Source organism: Helianthus annuus, chromosome 16 (genome assembly GCF_002127325.2).
Source record: "Helianthus annuus cultivar XRQ/B chromosome 16, HanXRQr2.0-SUNRISE, whole genome shotgun sequence".
Classification (NCBI taxonomy): Eukaryota; Viridiplantae; Streptophyta; class Magnoliopsida; order Asterales; family Asteraceae; genus Helianthus; species Helianthus annuus.
Window position 1 is genome coordinate 187,513,918 of NC_035448.2, and position 23,815 is coordinate 187,537,732.

Genomic DNA, 23,815 nt, shown 5'->3' on the forward strand with positions numbered 1-23,815 from the left:
TGCAACTCAAACTCATCATCCTTGGTGGTGCTAGACCGGTGATGGCGACAGGTGGTGATTTCCGACGACCCAAGCTAGGGTTCAGACTGGGGCACGGTAATGGTGGTGGTGGTGTGTAGTGGTTGCGGGTGGTGTGAGGGTGGGTAGTGGTGTGGTGGCAGGTGGTGACGGTGGGGTGGTGGTGGTGGGTAGGTGAAGGGGATGTGGGTTTTTTATTGCAGGAGAGAAACGTTTTATGATTATATATATTTTTATTAAAGGTACTTTTAAAATGACTAAACTACCCTCATGTGGAATGCACATGATAAATTTAACTGAAAATTATAACCTGGTTAGGGCCAAAGGACGTAGAGTGTAATAAGTTTTCCAAATAAAGGACGGTGCCTTTGTCTTAATTGCTGAGTGTTATGTTCCTTATGTCCAAGGCTTGATGCAAAACTACTATCGAGCCGGGGGTCTCACTGGAAGCAGCCTCTCTATTCCTATGGGGTAGAGGTAAGGCTGTCTACATCTTACCCTCCTCAGACTCTACCTTAGCTTTGCTATTGGCGGGATTTACTGAGTATGATGATGATGATGATGATGATGATGATGATGATGATGATGATGATGATGATGATGATAATGATAATGATGATGATGATGATGATGAAAGGTTATACATTGCAACACGCTATAAACATAAAGGACGAAAAATGTAATTTACCCCTTAATTAATGAAATTTAACTTCTTACCACTCATGGAATTTAAAACATTCCTTTTGAAGGTTTAAACATTACCAAAATTCCCCTAGTTTCCTATGCCCAAAAAAACTGATACCAAATTGTAACTATAATATGCAAAACCAAAACCAAAATCCTAAACCATATTGAAACAAATTTTTGTTTGTTGACGTGAGAAAACTGTCTTCGATCAATTTTTCTTTGTTCTCTTTTATAAATTAAATGCTTGTAGAATTCATCTGATATTCTTCCTTGGAATCTCAAAATCGAGGTTTTGTTATCATGTTCAACGCATGAATCATCAAATGACCAATGAGATAATTTTAAATTGATTATTGGTGTTCGATCCAGTTCATTTGGAATCCAAATTGTTGTTTGTTCCACATAAAATCAATGAACATGCAAACAAAAATCATCGATGAAGGTGCAATTCTTACATAAAAACAAAATAAAGAACTCAATCGAAACAAAACTTCATGAGTAAAAAAAAAAAAACCCTCAAGTTGAACCAGAAATTGATGAATATAAAGAATAATTCGAACAAGAGATGGATCAGTTCGATGGAGTATGGAACCCATGCTCTTAAAATTGTAATGTTGACGACTATTGTGATAGGAAATGAGGAAAAGGAAGACTAATTTTGTAATTTAGTATTTTTAACATTTTAATTGGATCATGCTAATCACACACAACCAAAATAATTTTCACACCCCTAAGCGCTCCGCTTTGGCCAAAGCGCGGCGCTTAGGGCGACAAAAGGTGATACGAGGTTTCGAATGACTGACTGAGTGACAGACTGACAGACATAAAGTGTGACTAGGTTTCAGTGAGCCCGTGAACCCTAAGCGCCGCGCTATGGCCAAAGCGCGGCGCTTCGATCCCACATTCTGGCTTTAAATCACTGGCCAGACAACGGATTCATCACTCGAATTGTTTTCTGTCGATCTTCTTTGCTCTATTAGTTAAATTTTTTGAAAAAACGATGTCGTGGTTCAGTAACTATCTTTTCGGTGATTATTCTGACGAGTCGGTTGTTCCTGATTCTTACGAGGGGACCGCTATTTCTGACTCGTTTGAGAAACCGGTGTCGTCCAACTTGAGGGAGACAGAGGTTGTCTCTGGCATTCGTTATCGTGATAACACGGTGCAGCTGGATTTGAATACCCCTGTGGAGGACCCTTACGCACAACAAGGTTATTCGAATTTCGGTTACGGTGGCGAGTATAGCTTTGTACAGCAGGAGTGTTATCCAAACGAAAGTTACGGTTGTCAACAAGGTTATTCGAATTTCGGTTACGGTGGCGAGCAAAGCTTTGTACAGCAGGAGTGTTATCCAACCCAGAGTTACGGTTGTGAACAAAGCTTTGAACATCAAGTCTATTCGAATGTCGGTGACGATGGTGAGCCGGAGGATGTGTCTGTTGACGAGGAAGGTTGTTACCCGGTTACATTTTCGTTTGATACAACGCAGACCTTTTCGTCACGTAAAGAGATGGTGCGTTGGGTACAAGACACGGCAAAAGACAATGGTTACCTCATTGTGACAAAGAGGTCGAATAAAAGAGGAGAGAATTACAAGATTTGGTTTCAATGTACTTTTGGTGGGGAGCATAAGAGTGTAGCTACACAGAGGAAAACGGGTAGCAAGAAAATAGGCTGCCCGTTCGAGATGATCGGGTTTTCGGAATCATCCGGAAGTGTTTGGAGGATCGAGGTGACGAAGGCGAAGCATAACCACACTCCTATTGAAAACTTCGAGGGTCACGCGTATGCGAGAAGGCTTTCTTCGGAGGACAAAAAACTGGTTAAGGAGTTGGCAGAGCAAGATATTCGCAACCAAAGTATTTGGCGAACGCTGACAAAAAACAATCCGGCTAGAAAGCTTATTCCGAAAGATATACACAACGCTGTTCAGAAGATCAACGCCGAAAAAAATGTAGGTAACTCTCCGATGCAAAAACTTGAAAACATTCTTATCGAAAAAAATTACACTTATTACATGCGCACGAATGAGATATCGAACGAAGTTGAAGACGTCTTCTTTGTTCACGAAAAATCATTCACTATGTGGTGTGCCTTCCCGCATGTGCTAATGATTGACGCCACATACAAAACGAACATGTACAACCTGCCATTTGTTCAGGTCGTAGGCATGACGTCGACAAACAAATCGTTTACGGCTGCTTGTGCTGTAATTTCCGCCGAGAAGTCAGAGAACTACCTATGGGTGTTGCAGAGGATCAAGTCTATGCTGGCAGGATGTATGGAACCGCGCGTGATTTTAACAGACAGGGATTTTGCGCTAATGAACGCGTGTGAACAAGTTTTTCCAAAAGCGCATAAGTATCTTTGTCGGTTCCATATTCAACAAAATATTAATAAGAACAGCAAGAGGAAATTCTCTGACAAGGAGTGGAAAGAATTCGTACGTACATTTTGGACATTGTGCGAATCTACGACCGAGGAAATTTACATGTATAACTTGGAAAACTTTGAAGCACAGCTGAAAGAGGCTGACCGTGAACGTGAGTATTTCTTACATAATTATGTTCAAATTTTATATAATAACAAAAACTGACTATTTACGTTTTTTAATTTTAGAGGTTTATGATTATATGAAGAAATCCTGGTTGGATCCGTACCGTGAAAAGTTTGTATCTTGCTGGATTAACCAAACTATAAACTTTCGCCAGACTACGACCAACAGGGTTGAGAGCATGCATGCAACATTAAAAAGTCACTTTCCAAGTCATCGCAACACACTGGATAAACTTGTACTGTATGTTGATCATGTTGTTGCTAAACAATACGCCGAGATTAGAAGTACCTTTGAAACAAGCCTCCGAAAAGTGATGACGCACCACAAGAAGCAGCCCATGCTTGCATATATTCTCAGAAAGGTTTCAATATATGCGATTGAGCTTTTGAGTATCGAACTAAAGCGTAAGGAAGACGGGTTGAGAGCCTACGGTGCAAGCTGTGGTTGCCAACTTTTTACCAGCTGTGGTTTGCCATGTGCCTGTCGTTTGGAAAAGTTGGAAAATAAAGGTAATTATTATTTTTGAACTTTCTCGTTATGATTATGCCACCTAATTTGTTTTCATCCACAGGTCAGCAAATCCGGATCACACACATAGACGTGTTTTGGAAGAAGCTTGACTTCAAGCCTGCAAGGAATAAAATAGAGGATATTGATGTAGACGCGGAATTTGAAAAATTGAAAAAACAGATTGATCCAACACCCCCTCAAGTGAAAAGGAGCTTCTTTGAAAAGTTTCAGCAAATCCTCAATCCAGGGGACAGTAACAAAAAACCTCCTGCTGTTCTGAAGAAAACTCGTGGTCGACCAACATTGAAAAGGCAGGAAGAAAGAAAGGCTGAAGCTGCTAGACAAAGCTCTTACAATCCGTCAGAAGAAACTTGGGTCGATGCCTCAGACGATCTTCCCCGTCACAGCTCGTACGTATCAGCCGAAGATTCTTGCAGAGGAAAGAATACCAAACCGCTCAACCTACACCCTGATTTCCCGAATATCAAGCTCGGTCCTAAGACGGATATAGCGATCCGCAACTACGCATCTCAGATTCCCAACGTGATCCATCCATACATCGTTAAAATAAAGGACGTGAAACCAGATGGTCATTGTGGATTTAGATCGGTGGCTGTTGGGTTAGGATTGAAACAAAATTCATATTTGAAGATCCGGGAACAGCTTTTAAAGGAGTTACGTATGCACGAATCGCTTTGGAGGCAGGTTTTCGATCCGGAAAATGTAGGACATTATGATGAGCTGGTTAAACGGATCGATTTCAAGGGGGTGGGACGAGCAGATATCGAAAATTACATGACGATGCCTGAGACGGGGTTTCTTATTGCCCAACGATACGGTGTGATTGTTCACACCTTCGACATTCGTGGGAGCGATACAATTTTCCCTTTGCTGGGCGGCCCAAACGAAGCTGATGAACCTCACCTGGTAGTTGCGGTTGTGTTTGTCGACAAGGGTCATTTCATACATGTAGAGCTTGGAGGTTCTTATCCAATGCCTCCCCCAAACCTACTATGGACAGCGAACAGAACAGAGCGCGCAGCAGGCTGGCATACATTATACAGGGATCAGATCGACACGTACGAAATGCTTACGTATCGTGCCCCCGACCTTAATGCAACCCCATATGTTCACGATGTATCTTAAATGTGTTTAATAATAATCACGTTTGTGTTCGTGTATCCTAAATGTGTTTAATAATAACCACGTTTGTGTTTGTTCAATATACGCGTTACATCACGTTAAAAACCGAATGTCACCGACACGACCCAATCGGATTCAATACGCACTTGTACGACCCGAAAAGACAACATACATCATAATACTACAATTAATGAAAAATTAAGTCATGTTCATGTACGGTAGGCGGCTGTTACACATAACACTTCTCACAGGAGTACTTGTGATTTCAAACCTAAATGACACGAGATAACGGAATAAGACATCACACGTAACCGATTTGATCCGAAACTTGCCGTATAGTCCATATATATTAAAAAATGATGTATAAAAGAAAAAACGGCAAATTTAGACTATTTATTGACCCGTTTGTTAATTAAATACAATTTTAAAAAATTTAAAAAAACACCAAAACGCCCCGCTATGACCATAACGCAGCGTTTTGGACCCAAAGCGCCGCGCTATGGCCATAGCGGGGCGCTTCGGTCCCTCGTTATACCCTGAAGCGGGGCATCTTCCCCCTCACTTCACCCAAACAACCACACACACACAAACAGTGCGATTTACACACACTCGAGCAAATTTCGTTGATTTTCAGAGCTTATCTACATTATAAAGGTTAGATCTAAAACCCTTAGTCTTCGTGTATCATTTCATTCGATTATATTGCATGATTGTTGTTGATTTGAGGTTGATCCGCTGCCATGGGGGGGTTCTGTTCTTCAGAATGAAGAACCAAAGCGCCGCGCCTAGGCCATAGCGGGGCGCTTTGGTTCATGTTGATTTTTTTTTTTAATTTGTTTTATTAAATAATCTGTTTAATTATTATTATTAGTTTATTAATTTTAATTATTATTATTTGTTTAGTTATTATTATTTAATTATTATTTGTTTAATAATTATTATTTGTTTATTTATTATTATTTAATTATTATTTGTTTAATAATTATTATTTGTTTATTTATTATTAGTTTATTAATATTTGTTTAATTATTAATATTTGTTTAATAATTATTAATATTTGTTTAATTATTAATATTTGTTTAGTTATTATTATTTAATTATTATTTGTTTAATAATTATTATTTGTTTATTTATTATTAGTTTATTAATATTTGTTTATTTATTATTATTTAATTATTATTTGTTTAATAATTATTATTTGTTTATTTATTATTAGTTTATTAATATTTGTTTAATTATTATAATTTAATTTTTATTTGTTTAATAATTATTATTTGTTTATTTATTATTATTTAATTATTATTTGTTTAATTATTAATATTTGTTTAATTGATCAACGTGCAGGGATGGATTTATCCGATTAGGAGATTGAGCATATTGATGAGGGAGTGGAGGGGGGCGAGGAGGAGCCGGAGTGTCCGTATCTTCAGTTTCCGGTGGGCTCACGGGCGAGAGGGAGATGCGCTAGGTTGCGCACTATACCGATTGGGGAGCACGTAGGTATAGACTGGGAGCTGCTAGCTACCGTGGGGGAGATCGAGCGGGCGCGAGAGATAGTTGGGCTAGATACTCCTTGGTCGCGCCTATTTCAGTTGGCGATGGAGGACTCGTACCCGGAGCTTACGTACGAGTTTTGCTCTACGTTTACATACGCGCCGCATCCGGCGGATTACGTGGAGGACCCTTTATTTCCGGTACACGAGGTTACCTTCCGTCTGGCCGGTCAGCAGTTTGAGATGAGTGTGCGGGAGTTTGCTGTCCACACAGGTTTGTACACTGAGCCTGAGCTTGATACTGATTTGTATACGCAGGCTGTTACGATGATGGACAGGCAGACGCTTATTAGTTTCTGGAGGGCCATTTCCAGGGTTCCCTTTGGGAAATCCTGGCAAAAGGCCACCACCATTGTAGATCCCTTGTACCGATACCTGCACCAGGTGATTGCGTCGACTATCGTGCCGCGGGGTTCCAGCAAGGAGAAGGTCAACCTTAGTGACCTTTTCTTTCTTTACTGCCTACTACGCCGCCAGCCCTGCGATCTAGCAGCCAGCCTGGCAGAGTACTTTGCTACTGCATACCACCGGCAGCTCCGCGGGTTTCTTCACACTGGCTCGTTTATCACTGCCATTGCACGATCGCTAGGGATCGTGCCCGAGCTAGATCCGCTGCTGTCCGATCCAGTCCCGTCATCTAGGTTGGGCCGCGCGTCAGTATCCGCTATGCAGATCACCCGTACCTTTGATGTCGGTCTGCGGTTCCGGGGTGCTGACGGGCTGATTTTTCAGCCAGAGGAGTTGCCGGAGGTCATCCCGGTTGTTATCGAGGCGAGGCCTGGGATCTTAGCCCCTCCTGATGTTCAGCAGGCCGCTCGGCGGGCTCAGCGACGGGCTCTGGGCATCGATGAGCCTGAGGATCAGCCTGAGGGTCAGGCTCAGGCTCAGGCTCAGGCTCAGGCTCAGGCTCAGCCTCAGCCTCAGCCTCAGGCTCAGGATGATCCGGCGCAGGAGGACCGGGTCGAGGAGGTCCACGTACCACCAGTTGAGCCAGCTCCTGAGCCTCCACAGTACCCGCAGCACGTTTACGCTGACCTACCTCCGGTAGCGCGTGAGGTGGCTCGGGACTTCGACCGGCGCCTCAGACGTCAGGGCGCACTCATTGAGTGGATGGTCGAGACGCTCGTTGAGCTACGAGAGCTCGCTGCGTTGCCTCCACGTCCCCTCCCACCGTCCCCACCGCACGAGGATTAGTACATTTAGTTTGTTTGTTTAGTGTTTTGTTATGTATTATTATTGACTCAGTTGTACCTTTTTGTTGTGTATTGTATGTACAAACTGATATATATATATATATATTGCAGTTAATCTTCTATTTACATCACGTTGGTTCTGGATTGTTTACGTTTAATGCTTTCTGTATATTTTATTTAACGTGTTCGCTTTATTTAACGCTCGTTCAACTTATTATATACACCTTCTGTAAAAATAACGACGTAACGACGTAATTATAAAACAACGTTAATTTAATAAAATAACGACATTTTAATTCAAAAAAGGCAACATTCAATCATTCAAAAACAAATTCCCATTCATAACGGCAAATATCACATAAAAATTTTTTACTTCAAAAATATCTACCATACTAATTCAACCAAAAATCCCTACAAAACTAACCAAAATCAACCCAAATAATCCCCACCCCAAGTCCCAAGCCGTTTGTCTTTTTGCAAACCCAAAGCGCCCCGCTATGGCCAAAGCGGGGCGCTTTGGCTTAGTCAACAGACAAGGACTGACAGAAGTCAGTCCTTGTCTGTTGACCAAAGCCAAAGCGCCCCGCTTTGGCCATAGCGGGGCGCTTTGGGTGTGCAAAAAGACAAACGGCGTGTGCGAATAGACCTAGCCTTTTAATTCTACTTTCTTTTTTTACAAACCAAACACAATACAAATATTTTTGGAATTAATTCTAATTTCCTCAAAAATATTTTACCAACTAAACGACCGCAAAGGAAAACAAAGAATTACTTCTAAATTATTTTTAAATAGTTCTAAAAAATAAATGATGTGAAGTAGAGTATTTTAAAGGAAAACAAAGACGTGTTTTTTAGCTAGTTTTTGTTTGGTTTGCCAACTAGCTTCCAGTAAAAACTAATATATTTTTTTAACCGCAAATTTCTCGCTTATTTTGAGACTTAAATCCAAGGCCTCATATGTAAATGTTTTGAAAGGCCTTGCATTGTCACTAGACCATCTACCTTAGTGAGTTAGTGGTATGTAAAAACTAATATAAAAAGTGGAAAGAGTAACTATTTTTCTATGAAAGTTGTAACCGTGATGGGGATGAACTTAAGAAACAAAAGCTTTATAAGAAGTACTATTTCCTCGATCGAGTACTAAAAGCTAATAAATTTAGTCGTTTAAACCTAAAGACTTTTATGGATGAATTTAAGGAAAACAAATAATAACTTTTAATTCATAACCATATTAATATTATATATTTTTTTAATTTATTCTAAAATAAGGAGTTAGCGACAGGTTCGAGTATGTCGTCACTAATTTTAATCATAATTATTATTTTCACAAGTTTTTGTATCTGCTCCTTAAGGCGTGAGATAACATATTATAAGATGATCGATGTGACTCGTTAAAATATAACAAGGTCATGGTCAATTTAGTAATGTATAAGTCTATAACTTGTTAACATATTTGACATGAGTTATGGCTAACTAGTATAACTCTTTAACACCTAACAAGATCCAATCTCATCAAATCGTCTTGAAACCGTTGCCAAATGGTTCCGAAACCATCGTCAAATGGTCATGGAATGCATCAGCAAAACCCCCCTTTGTGAAAGTTTTGACCCTCCCATACCAAGACGATTCATAAAATATAAGCATCTTTCAATTTATAATTTTAAGGTCTTTTTGTATTTTCTTTTTGATATGAGAGTAAAATTGTAAATGAAAAGAAAGTACAATCAATTTATTGACTAAAGAAATCATTTTACTAAAGAAAAATAATGCTTGAGAGTTAAGAAGATAAAAGTTAGTGGCTAAATCAATGACTTGGGTAACATGTCAAATGAAAGAGTTGATTAAATTTGGTTGAGTTCGTAACACTTTTCTATTTTATTTACTTAATACAACTTACCGAGTGCAAGCAAGACTGCAACGCCTCTAGTTTAACGGTGTCAAGTGGCAATTGGAGTTCCCCCAAACACTTCAGCAGGAAATCGTAAACAAAACATCCCAATGAAGTGTTCAGAGGATCTCTGAGTGACACTTGATGTTTCTCTTCATTTGTATTTCTTTATGGTTGTACTATAAAACAAAGGAGTATTACCGAACGTCTAAAATCTATCGATAAAGGCTTGTACCGACGGAAATTTGTTGGAAACCTTAAATAGTAGTGTTGGTTGAAGTGTTGAATGATGAATAAACATGACGGTATGCATATATATAGAAGAGACTTGACACCGTTTGGCTTTCGGTTTCCATTAAGTTCTCAACAGAAGCTTGAACATTGTTTGGCTTTCGGTTTCCATTAAGTTCTCATTTTCACATAAAAAGGAAAGATGATCCGAAAACGAGAAGTCAGTGTAAGGACCAGATGAAAATGAAGGGAAGTATTATATACTTATATTCTCATTTCTTCATCTACCCCAATACATGACTAGGTTCAGTTTCCATTTCAATATGTGAACTAATAATATTCACATACGTGGGTTAGAGATAGAGTCATAGCAAATTTAAAAATTAGATATTTTTAAATTATTAAACTGCAAAATTGTGATTTTTTTTTTTTTTTTTTTGCTCTCTTTCATATAAATTCTTCAATTAACTCCACAACAAATTTCTCATAGTGGATATTTTTCATTATTTTGGAGCGAAATCAAGAATAATAAATAGAGAAAGCTTATCAAAGAAATTTGATTAAATACTAAGGTATTGTTTGTTTAGTTTTTAATGGGGCTCCTAATTGTTCAGACTTATTACTGGTTCAGCACTTAGTGGTTGAGACTCTTTGTTTCGCGGGCAGATGTCTGAATGGTTCAGACATTTGCTTCTGAATGGTTAAAAGTATATTGAGTCTGAATGGTTAAGACCTCTAATTTGAGTTGGTCAGATATTTGCCTCTAACGGTTAAGCATTATACTGGTTCTTAATGTTTCAGACTTCATACTGGTTTAGCATTTTATGATTCAGAGATCTTACTAGTTTAGTACTTAACCATTCAGAAGTTGTCAAACAGCCCCTAAATCATGAAGTCAATAGAAGGGATGCTCTTTTATAGTAAGTTCTTAGTTCTATGCTTGGAAGGTTTTCTAAATTTTTGAATTTACAAACTGATTAGAAAGTAAATTATGCTAATCAATGATTTACGCGTTTTATGACTTTATCTGAAAAGAAAAGTACTAAACATTAACAAGATTGGGGAAAGTTTAGAAGAATGAAATCGGAGCTTTAAATATAGGAGATCGGGTCTCACGGTTGAGTTTGGTTGTATCATATTATTTGGCAACTCGATACCTTTCGGTCCGCTGAGAACCTAGTCCAAATTATGCAGTGTTAATTATTGAGCCCTTTCTACCTTGTTTATAGGGCTGAGCATTGCTTCAAAACCCATGAGAACAAAACCACAAACAAGTTCAATATATAACGCGTGATAGTGACCACGCGTTGTCAAGTTAACGCGTGATGGTGGTGACCGGCGGCCGTATATAACGCGTTGTAGCTTCTTTCCGTGATGGAATAACGTATGGCCCCGAGTGGCCTTAGAGATAGAGTCATAGCAAATTTAAAAATTAGATATTTTTAAATTATTAAACTGCAAAATTGTGATTTTTTTTTTTGCTCTCTTTCATATAAATTCTTCAATAAACTCCACAACAAATTTCTCATAGTGGATATTTTTCATCATATTTGGAGCGAAATCAAGAATAATAAATAGAGAAAGCTTATCAAAGAAATTTGATTAAATACTAAGGTACTGTTTGTTTAGTTTTTAATGGGGCTCCTAATTGTTCAGACTTATTACTGGTTCAGCACTTAGTGGTTGAGACTCTTTGTTTCGCGGGCAGATGTCTGAATGGTTCAAACATTTGCTTCTGAATGGTTAAAAGTATATTGAGTCTGAATGGTTAAGACCTCTAATTTGAATTGGTCAGACATTTGCCTCTAACGGTTAATTAGCATTATACTGGTTCTTAATGTTTCAGACTTCAGACTTCATACTGGTTTAGCATTTTATGATTCAGAGATCTTACTGGTTTAGTACTTAACCATTTAGAAGTTGTCAAACAGCCCCTAAATCATGAAGTCAATAGAAGGGATGCTCTTTTATAGTAAGTTGGTTTTCTAAATTTTTGAATTTACAAACTGATTAGAAAGTAAATTATGCTAATCAATGATTTACGCGTTTTATGACTTTATCTGAAAAGAAAAGTACTAAACATTAACAAGATTGGGGAAAGTTTAGAAGAATGAAATCGGAGCTTTAAATATAGGAGATCGGGTCTCACAGTTGGGTTTGGTTGTATCATATTATTTGTCAACTCGAGACCTTTCGGTCCGCTGAGAACCTAGTCCAAATTATGCAGTGTTAATTATTGAGCCCTTTCTACCTTGTTTTAGGGCTGAGCATTGCTTCAAAACCCATGAGAACCGATTTGTTACATACCAAACGAGAGAACTCAACCCAAAAGACTAGTCTGGTGGGTGAGAGAGCCCATTTGGTATATAAACCCCACATCAGTTGCCCATACAACCGATGTGGGACAAGTCCTATACCTTGCAATGGTATTAGTCCATAACACGATTCACAACCGAAACTGATTTATAAAGAAAATGAGAACTGAAACCGACCCATAAACAATAACGATTAAAAGAAATTTACGGTTAAAAAAAACTGCATTTAGATGTGTGTTAGATTTAACAACTAAAAGAATAACAGATCGAGTAACCTTTATGACACGTTTGTAACATATGTAATCATCGAAACCTGGCTCTACATATTATAATTAACTTGTTTGATATCTTAATAAAATAATAATATCCAAACAAAAAATAAAAACATACGAAAGCCAACATAGACTTTTGAATTTACTTTAACCAAACTGATGCGACACCTTACATTTACATACTTTCAAGTTTCAACCTTTGACAATCAGCCATTCACCTGCCTTTCTCAACGATGGAGACATGGTTCATAATAATCGTCTCCCTCTGCATCGCCGCCCTCATCCGATCCATAATATTCCACCGGAACCACCACAACAAACTACCACCAGGACCATCACTCCTACACTCCAGCTTCCTCCTGCTTACAAACCCCGCTTCAAAGTTCGAACCCGTTCTCATCAACCTCAAGGCCCGGTACGGACCCATCTTCACTCTTTCCACCGGTTTAGGACCTTCCATCTTCGTCAGCAGCCACTCTCTAACCCATCAAATTCTTGTTAAAAAAGGTGCAGTCTTCTCCGATCGCCCAAAGTTCTTGATAAATTTCAACATCTCTAGTTCCTCCTATGGTCCTACTTGGCGGCTCCTCAGACGAAACCTTGCGGCTGAGGTTATGCACCCGAACCGCTTGAGATCGTATTTGTGGGCTCGAAAGTGGGCTTTTCATATGTTGGTTAGTCGTCTTTTGGAAGAAAAGGATGATGCTGCAGGAGTTAAAGTGTTTGATCATTTTCATTATGTTATGTTTCGTTTGTTGGTGTTGATGTGTTTTGGAGACAAGTTTGATGAGACTCGAGTTGATGAGATCGCTAAGGTACAACGTGAGATGATGGGGATAGTTGGTTCAAGAAGGTTTAACATGCTCACTATGTTTCCAAGGTTGGGGAGGATGTTGTTTCGAAGCATTTGGAAACAGTTTGAGATAGCGCGTGATAATAAAGAACGAGTGTTGGTTCCAATCATCAAGTCGAGGATGGAGTCTGCTTGTTTAGAGGGCGAAATCGTGGCTTATGTAGACACTTTTGAGAATCTACGGCTTCCGGAAGATGAAGGTGAGAATGGAAATGGTGGAAAGCTTACTCATAGGGAGATGGTGGGATTGTGTAGTGAGTTTCTTACTGGAGGGACGGATACAACCGCGAGTGCTTTACAATGGATCATGGCTAATCTAGTGAAGCATCCTCACATTCAGAGTAAACTTTATGATGAAATTGTAGGAGTCGTCGGACCACCACGAAAAGGGATGGAGTTGGAGCCCGAAGCGGTTATAAATGAAGAGGATCTAAAGAAAATGCGGTACTTGAAAGCGGTGGTTTTGGAAGGGCTAAGGAGACACCCACCAGCTCGTTTTGTGCTACCTCATAAGGTCATGAAGGAGGTGGAGGTGCAAGGGTACACGTTTCCACAGGGTGCTATTATCAATTTCATGGTTGGTGAGATGGGTTTGGACCCAAAGGTTTGGGACGAACCCATGAAGTTTAAACCAGAGCGGTTCTTGGTGAATGATGGTGTGTTTGATGTAAGTGGGAGCCGAGGGATAAAGATGATGCCTTTTGGTGCTGGAAGAAGGATATGTCCTGGTTCTGATTTGGCACTACTTCATTTGGAGTATTTTGTTGCTATTTTGATTTGGTATTTCCATTGGAGTTTTCCTGATGGTTATCATGTTGATCTTTCGGAGAAGATTGAGTTCACTACGGTCATGAAAAATCCTCTGAGAGCGCGAATCACTTCTAGGGCTGAAAGATGATCTACTTGAGTCGATATATACATACATACATATATGGTATATATACCAATATGATTACAATGTACTAAAATAAGAACCCACTTGAATCTCCATGTATGAATTGCCTTGCGTCGTAATGTAAATCTAATATTTATATGAATATAGGATTTACGTACAATTATGTTATGGAACAATTTATGAACATTGCTTGCTTTTTGATACGGAGTTGGTCCAAAGCTAACAAGTTAATATTAAGTCTTATTTGACATAGGCAATTAAGTAGCATGTTTGTAGTTACGGGGCTATACACAATGGATGAAAATGTCTCATGCCTGATTATGTGCCGAAAATAGTGAATGCGACATATGTCATCGGTGAAGACGTTAATCTTGAATTAAAAAGATAAAGATAAAGACGGGTTATAGGTAATTACGGTGAATTATTTACTGAGTCTTTGTAGGGATAATTGTTAGTTCGAATTGGATAAGTTTATTTATTTGGTTTATTTGTTTATATTAATAGAGTCCAAGTCGGGTTTGTATTGTTGTGCTTCATTGATAAATAAATAAAAGAGTCAAACGAGTTCGTTCATACTATGTTTTTTTTTGTGTTTGTTCAAGGGCCTGATTTTCAACAATCTGCATAGAGTAGCGAGTAGACCTGCTACAACTAAATAAAAAGAGAACCGTAACTTTTTAGAAATCCAATAGACGAAATGTGAACAACTAGGTGTTAGTACCACACACATGGAACCTCTTTTGAGTTCAATTTTAATTTTATCACTGGATTTCGAATATTTCCATGAATTAAACGCATCCTTAAAATTTTTGTAGTTAAAACTTTTCTTTAACTACGATTTGAGTTTTTATCTTGTACCAACCCTCTAATTAAAACTATGGTTAACGGTTTCTACTATAGTTCAACTGAATAGACAAGTATGAAGGGCTCGTGGTCGAAAGAAAGGTCCCTTCAAAAAAGCAAAGAAAGTCGCAAGTAACATTGTGAATCATGTAATTGTTCGAATTCATTGTTGGGTTGGTTGTGAATAAAATAAAAAGCCCAGTTGACTCTTTGTTTCATGGGCCTACATGAACGGGCCATCGTAAGATTTGGTACTTATCAAAGTCCAAACTATCATGTACTCTTTTTTATTCGGTTAATTTTTGTATGCAACTAATTTGTTTTCAAACGTTCGAACATTCAAAATTACATTAGAACAGTAAATACATACAAAGAGTTCAGCTCCCATGAAAAAAACTTTATATAGGTAGGATACATAAGGGGAGGCGGGGCAGTCTGTGATGGATTCCCCGTCACGCGTTATTTTATCACGCACACCGCCGCCACATGTGTTATCACGCGTGAAGTTTTCAACGAGTGGAGAATATCACGCGTTGAAAGTTTAAAAAATTTGAACGTTCGCTTGGTTATGACCGTTGAATAACGGTAAAGTTCAATAAAAAAAACTTTAAACCCTTTATCTATTTATATCTCCATTTTAAACCATTTTACACACACCAATCTACATCTTTAAACCATTTTAAACCCATTTCACACAATCAACATCTTTCTCAAATGGAGTTCCCTACGGATTTGACGTTTCCGATGTCTAGCGATAGCGATACCGAGTCGTCTTCCGACAATGAGACGCTAAAATATTTTGTGTCGGTGTATAACGAACTTGATGCCGAGTCGTCCCGCCCAAAGAAGAAGATGGTAGACCGCGATCGTATACGTGCCAACGAAGTGTTAATGAACGATTATTTTATGGAAAAATCGCTCTACAATGCCGAAACGTTTAGAGATCGGTTTCGTTTACCAAAAGAATTATTTTTAAAGATTGTTGGAGACATCGTAGCAAGCGAGGAATGGTTTCAAGAACGTTACGATGCGAGGGGCAAACCAAGTTTCACGCCGATACAAAAATGCACGTCCGCCATTCGCCAACTAGCGACAGGTAACCCTCCCGATCAATATGATGAATACCTAGCTATGTCGGCCAGAACTTCACGTGAATGTTTGCAATTTTTTGCAACGCGGTCATTAAGTTGTATGGTAAAGAGTTTTTACGTAAACTGACGAGCCACGACATCTCACGTATTTACGCCGCACATGAGGCTAGATGGCATTTTCCCGGGATGCTCGGTAGCATCGATTGTACACATATCGAGTGGAAAAATTGTCCAAGAGAGTTGCGAGGGGCGTATGTTAGGGGAGACATCAAAAGACCAACCATCATACTAGAAGCGGTGGCGTCGAATGATTTATGGATTTGGCATTCGTATTTCGGTGTTCCGGGTTCAAACAACGACATTAATGTGTTGCACACGCCGCCGTTGTTTCAAACCGTAACGGATGGTACCGCACCTTCCACTCCTTTCTATGTTAACGGTCGACATTACAAACGAGGCTTTTTTCTTGTGGATGATATCTACCCGTCATGGTCTGTTTTTGTGAAAGCTCCCTCATTTCCTGTCGAGGCAAAAGAAATCGTGTTCAAAAAATTGCAAGAATCAGCAAGAAAAGATGTTGAGAGGACATTTGGTGTTTTAAAGGGTAGATGGGGTATACTACACCGACCGGTTCGTGCGATGAACAAGAAAACTATACATAGCATAGTGTATGCATGTATCATATTGCACAATATGATGATCAAAGAAGACGGACGTGCAATATCCCCGAATTGGGTGCCGGGTCCTCCTACACAAGTTCAAGTTCCACAAAATATCCAACAAGAATTGCGTAATGAAGAAACTCAATTTCGTTTGAGATACGATTTAATCGAACTAGTAGGTTCTCTAGGTTTGGAGTTTCATTAGTCGGACGAGGAGTAGGTTTTTTTTTTTTTTTTTCAATTATAGTCTAAAATATTTCTAGTATGGTAAATTGAAGTAGTATGTTTTAATTTTAATGAAATTTATAATTTTAGTGTTTTATTGTTAATTTCTAATTTAAAATAAAAAATTAAAAAAATTTGTGAGTGATGGAATTCTATCACTAGTGACCACCCCCACTACATTTCTATCACTAGTGATAGAATAGTAGATGATGACATGGCATGAGTTGATTGGATATTGGGAATGATAGAATTCTATCACTAGTGACCACCCCCACTCCCCTAAGAATGGAATTTTCTCGCAACTTTCATTAAATAAATTAAGTGGATTGATTTTTGTGACAAAAAATATTATCAAGGACGTTAAATATGATTTTTTTTAACGACAAATTTGGATCATTGATGCACCACTGGAGTATCATCGTGCCATCAGCGAAACCACCCGATCATATCCATCTCCACTAGGCATTATGACTATATACTAGGGGTGTTCATGAGCCGACCCGATCCGATCGAGGGTCTGCTCATGCTCGGATTGAATTACAACCGATCTGATCCGATCGGATCGAATTTGCAAAACCGAGCACAAAAGTGATGCTCATGCTCGGATTGAATTTGAATCGAGCGGGTCGTTTTTGCTCGATTTCGCTCGGTTTTTCTCAAATCCTAACTAAAATCGAGCGGATTGCTTTCGCTCGATTGAATTATAAAGCTGCGTTCAACAAAAACAAATCCTAACTTAATTAAAACATGTCTAACACCTTACTAAGAAAAGCAATACATAACTAAAATCATGATTCTAAAAATGTTCTTAACAATATCAAGAAGCACAAAATAAAGTGCAAAATACAAATTGTCATTTAGCTCAAAAGCCATAAACTTCTTCTTTAAGCTTTAAGCTTGATCATCTCCATCCACAAAATTCAACTTCAAATCAGCATATAACCTATAAACACAAACATCAAACAAAACTATTAAGTTCTACACATTACATAACAACTTTTATGGTTTGTTAAATAAATCTATAATATATATATTATTATTATTATTAATAAAAATAATTTGAGCGAAACCGAGCGATCGACGAGCGAGCGGACCTTTGCTCATGCTTGGATTGAATTTGAATCGAACCGATCCGAGCGACTCATTTACAAACTGAGCGGGAATCGAACGAGCATTTTTCGAGCGATCGTCGAGCGATCCTCGATCGTCGAGCAGTTTGGACAGCTCTACTATATACCAATTTAGGAGGAAACCCAATAAATATGGAAACCCCCACCCCGTGGGAATCAAACATAGTCTCTATTAATCCCAAAATTTTATCCAATACCCTAAAGATGACACTAGACTTAGAATGAAAAACTCAAAAAGAGACGAACGTAAAAGGCTATAGGTAAATGCAATAGCTTTATATCAAACTTAAAAGAAAATTGTTTCACCAACCTTTTTAATCTCATATATTTCTAATAAACTTCACTTTTTATAAGTATATCCAGATTTTTTATTTTCTTAATTTGGTATGCGTGTTTCTACATATAACTTTCTTTTAAGAATAAATTACACTTTTCGTTCTTTATGTTTGTAGCGGGTTGCAATGGATAACCTTTAATTTTAAAAATTACAGTCACAGTCCTTTATTTGGAAAACTCATTACACTCTACATCCTTTTGCCCTAATCAGGTTATAATTTTAAGTTAAATATTGCATGTGCATTGCACATGAGGGTAGTTTAATCATTTTAGAAGTATCTTTAACAACAACAACAACAACAATAATAATAATAATAATAATAATAATAATAATAATATAATATATAATAATAATAAATATATATAAAAATCCCTTTCTCTCTTACAAAACCCAAAATCCCCTTCTTCCTTCTTCTCCACTAACCCACCACCACCACCATACCATTGCCACCTGCCACTACTACCCACCCTCACACCACCCTGTCGTAACCACTACACACCACCACCACCACTATATCCAGGTTCGTCTTCACCATCTCATTACCAATCAGAGTAGCAGAAGAAACCTCGTTTCTTGCGGGACTCTTGATAGCCTAAAAAGGAAGCCCCAAATTGGGGTCTTTTTAGGGCTGAAAACTTTACAGGCTACTGTTCAATTCAAACGGAACACATACAGAGACACCCCATATGCTCAGTTTGCCTCGGATTCGAACTTTTTCACTAAAATCAACTCCCTAAAAACACATAAATAAAAATCCATTGTGATATACGATTGAATAATAAAACTATTGAATTGAAATTGTAGTAAAAATATGAATAAGAGAACGAATGAAATGTGTACTGTAGAAAAGGTGAGGGTGGTGGGGCTTAGGAGCACAGGGATGAGTACGAGACATATTAATAGGTAGGTACCTGACTACAATTTGATGTTAATGGAATTTGGTAGTAGGTTTGATGTTAATGGAATTTCGGTTTTGCAACCTCCATACAGAACAACATACTTTAACTGAAACCCATTTGACTATCGCGGTGCTGGTGGGTAAGTGGAGAAGAAGGAAGAAGGAGATTTGAGTTTTTAGGCTTTGGGAGAGAAAGGGGTTTATTTATATATGTATTGTTAAAAGATACTTCTAAAATGACTAAACTACCCTCATGTGCGATGCACATGGCATATTTAACTGAAAATTATAACCTGGTTAGGGACAAAGGACGTAAAGTGTAACGAGTTTTTCAAATAAAGGACTGTGACTGTAATTATTGAAGTTAAAGGTTATCCATTGCAACCCGCTACAAACATAAAGGACGAAAAGTGTAATTTACCCTTCTTTTAAATTAGAGTTTTAAACTCCCGATCCACTATTCTTACAACTGCGCCCAAATTAAAAGCAGAGCTCAACTAGTTTGAGGCCCCTTGTGAGGTCAAGGTGCAGCCCCTTTTGTATGGTTAGGAGGCAACCTCGAGTTAAGGAACGGGTCCGTAAAACCGATACAACTTATCATACAAATGTATGTAACTTGAAGTTTGATGCACTTATTATATGTCACACCCACAAAAATCAGAGTTGGACGTAATGACCGGTATCTTCATTACACAGCGGAAGTATATAATGCTAAGATTTCTAGAAAGTTGAACGTCTACTAAGCACTCGAATCCCAAAGGGTACTCCTATTCCAAACCGTGTCATAGTTTCAATGTGAAACCTAAGAAAGAACATGCTAAAAAGTCAATATAAAGTTAGTGAGTTCATAGTTTGTTTGAAAAAGATTTGAAATAAATCTTTTTGTTAACCAGTTTAAATAATGTTGAGAAAACGTAATAAGCCATTTTCCTCGGCATGTTATTTGAAAAACTTTGTACTTGTAAAACTTGTATAACTGTCAATGTCCGCGTATGACAAAGACAGCATGCCCGCATGAGCCTATAACCAACCTCGAGCTAGTGAGTGCCTCGCGAAACCGTGTACTCAAGACGGTAGACTAGCAGTCGGTTATAGTTTCGATATGTAGCAAAGACTTCACTGTACAGTTGTAAGGACCCTACGGCTCTTATGGTTGAGTAGAAGACAATCCAATCCTTATGATTATATGTAGAGAACATGGCCATTCAAATAAAAGTTTAATTTGTTCATCTGCTCATCCTTTATCACTAATAGGCGATTTATCAAATATCCTTTGTTCATTGGCTAATCGTTTTCTTTTTCGTTTTCGTTTTCATGAACCCGTTTTGGTGGCTTTGATTGTTTAGTTATTTCTCTTCGTTATGCAGGTTCACCAGTCATCATTGGTTGATCATGTCATTGTTCGTTGACTTGTCATGGGATAAATCAGTTCATCATTGAGTTAAATGTCGATCTAGTACTTGTTAAAACAAAAAGGATAAGGTCAGAAGATGGTATGGACGTTCCATGTGTCAACCTCATCACCTTCTAGTTTGTACCGGTCAACATAAAAGAACTCGTTAGAAAGGGCAAGAGACCGAGTCTCTAGACCACCCTCTGACGCTTAACAGTTGTCATTTATCTCATAAGACTCGGTAATCATTAATATAGATATGTGTGTGTATATAGATAAGAGATGAGAATGTATTTGGAGGTTGTGGTTGAGACCCAACGGTTAGCTAGCACCTGTGGTGATTCCAGGTTGCATAGCTAGATGGCGGGGAACTGGTTGTTAGAGTTGGTGTAGTTGTGAGTTGTTGGTGTAGTACCTCAGAAGCTCATGGGTTTAGCAGCTCTGAGGATTTACAACTTATTTAATAAGATATAGTTTCATTCTACAGAGAAAGATTAGATGGTTGGTGTATCTCTAAACCAAATGGGATAATGAAATCAGGGGATACACCTCTCTATTTATAGATAGAGGAATTTCCAACCCTAATGGGCTTGGTTGTAATAGGCTGGGTCGGCCCACTAAGCTTATTGATTGAAGTTATTTGCTATGAAGCTTAATGCTTTTATCATGTATGAATATTATATGCTTCTTTTGGAGCTTATAAGTTGTTAGGCTTGTCATGAAGCTTTTAACATTCTTTTGCTTTTTTTGAAGCTTCTAAGCTTCTATCTTCTAGCTTCCGCACAACTTTCTTTAGTTGCCTTAAAGAACCTCGTGCAGAAGCTTGCTTAAGTTTGACGTGATGGGATAACAGAGCAGGGAAATTACAATCTCTTCCTTAAGCGAGGCACCATGTGAGCTTTGTTCAATATAATGGACGTTTCTTGCTTACAAGGAATGATATGTTACTTCTGAAGTTGACCATCCTTATTGAAGAGGGTCTAAATGTCCACGCATGAATGAAATCATCGTGTTGGAGGGTTTTACTATAGACAAATAGTGGCTTTGAACATAAGTTCTAATAGGGCATTATGTGCCTTTTATCTTGTTGAGTTCATAACCCCAAGGTTCATGGTAAGCTATAGCCATGCGAGCGTCTTAGTTGCGTGTCCTAATAACCCTTGGAGCTTTGTTCTAACTATTTTCTTTTTGCTGGAAAAGAGCTCCTAGATAGCATTTATAAAATGAACCAGCTTACCTTCCCCAAAATTTGTGGATTTTTGAAGTGTTGTGATACTCCTTTTTATGATAAAAGTGACAGGACCAAGTTGGTATGAGCAAACAAGGTTAAATAATGAGCTTCTTGTGTGTGCATGGTGCATGTTGATGATCTTTCATAGATGTGAGCTTCTTTCTTATGAAGGTGAGCTTCTCTTTTACAAAGGTGAATTGCAGGCTGGTGAGCTTCTTTTGCATGAATGCGAGCTTAGAGCACATGCTGGTGAGCTTCTTTTGTGTAAAGGTGAGTTATATGCTATTAACCTTCTTACGCATGAGTGCAAGCTTATAGTGCATGCTGGTGAGCTTCATTTATACAAGGATAAGCTTCTTGCAAACGGAAGTTATTTTTCTTTTGAAACCCACATAAGAGGTTACGTTTCATTGAAGTGTGAGACTAAGTCTATCTATTTTTTGCTTTTGTATATTGTCAACCACGTGATATGTTTTGAGCATGGGCGGCTATCATGGTGTGCGGGGAGGACCTCTGCATAAGGCCCGTGATTTCGAGGGGCATCCGATTTAAAAAAGATCCGATATATATATATGTTATTTTTTTAAATAGTAAACAAACACATACCGATTCCAATATAGGGCCATTTACAAATCATTATGGTTTAGAATTTAGCCCACTTGGCATTAGGTTTATTGAGCCCAATACTAATTTAATTTTTTTTTAAATACTAATAAAACATTATAGAAGGGCATAATTTTTCGAGCTCGAACAGGGTACGTGAATTCTCAGAGACGCCTCTGGTTTTGAGTATATACGAGTTGCCTAAATATGTGGACAAGCTTCATGTCTTAGAAGCTTATATCTAATTGTAGTTGTTTGACGCAAGAGGGTCAAACTTTACTTGAGCAAGGTATTGCTCGTTGTGCTTACCTATGTCTCTACTTGATGATATCTTTGTTGGTAAGGGTGTATCTATTTCTATTATGGCTAAGAGCCCTCTCGCTTATGGGATCGAACCTTCATTGGTTATAGACCTACTTGCTTGTGCCTAATGTTTCCCTGGACATGCCCCTGTTCTTTCGAGGTTATAACAAATGCTCGATAGCGTGCTCGTGAGATTCCGAGGTAACAATAGATAAGGACCTATGAAGCTAATTTTCGTCTGAGCTCTTGAGAACACAATAGGTGAGGACCTTCGAAGCTGATTTGCTTTTGGGCTTCCAAGGTCACACTAGGTGAGGACCTTCGAAGTTGATTTCCTTCCAAGTAAGGAGAGCATCTTGTCTTAGAAGTGTCTTGGAGATGAACCGATGCTAATTGGAGAAAGTATGGGGAGGTTGTTTTGTATTCTTCATAGTAAGTGATCCTGACCTTGCCGAAGAATGTATCTTTTCTATTTCTAGAGTTGTTCATCTTTTTAAGGGGAACCTAAGAATATGCCCTAGGCAACATGCTTGTTCCCTTAAAGGGCTATGGTGTATGGAAAAGAAGCTATATTTGTAAGGATGTTCAGACAAAAGGTCCATCCATCCTTGGAAAATGTTGATTAGCTCGTATGGTTGAGGTGTTATATTGTTAACCACCTTACCTTCTTTGTTTCGAGCTGATTGCTTCTGTTATTACACGAGTTGACCTAGGCTGCTTTAGTAGCTTCTGGCCTACACTTCATTTTTAGCTTCTGGCTTTTCATGTGTTGACATGCTGCTTTGGTAGCCTCTGACACACCACATGTTTTGCTTTTGTCTTTTTCAGTGATAGATGTTTAAAATAAAGGTAGCTTTACTTAGACTAACTGGTATGGAGAGCCTCATCCTCAAGGGGATGGGCTCTCACATCACCGCCACGTAAGCGGGAGCCTAAAGGGGATGGACCTAGGGGGTGGGGAATGAACCCCTTTATATATATATA

At 38.5% G+C, this 23,815-nt stretch overlaps 1 protein-coding gene across 1 annotated transcript; it reads left to right on the plus strand.

The window, feature by feature from the left end:
* The first annotated feature begins 12,556 nt into the window (after positions 1–12,556).
* On the plus strand, positions 12,557–14,299 carry LOC110918711 (cytochrome P450 89A2). Its single transcript, XM_022162989.2, has one exon. It carries the CDS (start codon positions 12,601–12,603, stop codon positions 14,116–14,118), a length of 1,518 nt encoding a protein of 505 aa, XP_022018681.1. The 5' UTR covers positions 12,557–12,600; the 3' UTR covers positions 14,119–14,299.
* The last annotated feature ends 9,516 nt before the right edge of the window (positions 14,300–23,815 follow it).

Coding starts and splice junctions, on each gene's coding strand:
- LOC110918711 (XM_022162989.2), top strand. CDS start 12,601: ATGGAGACATGGTTCATAATAATCGTCTCCCTCTGCATCGCCGCCCTC.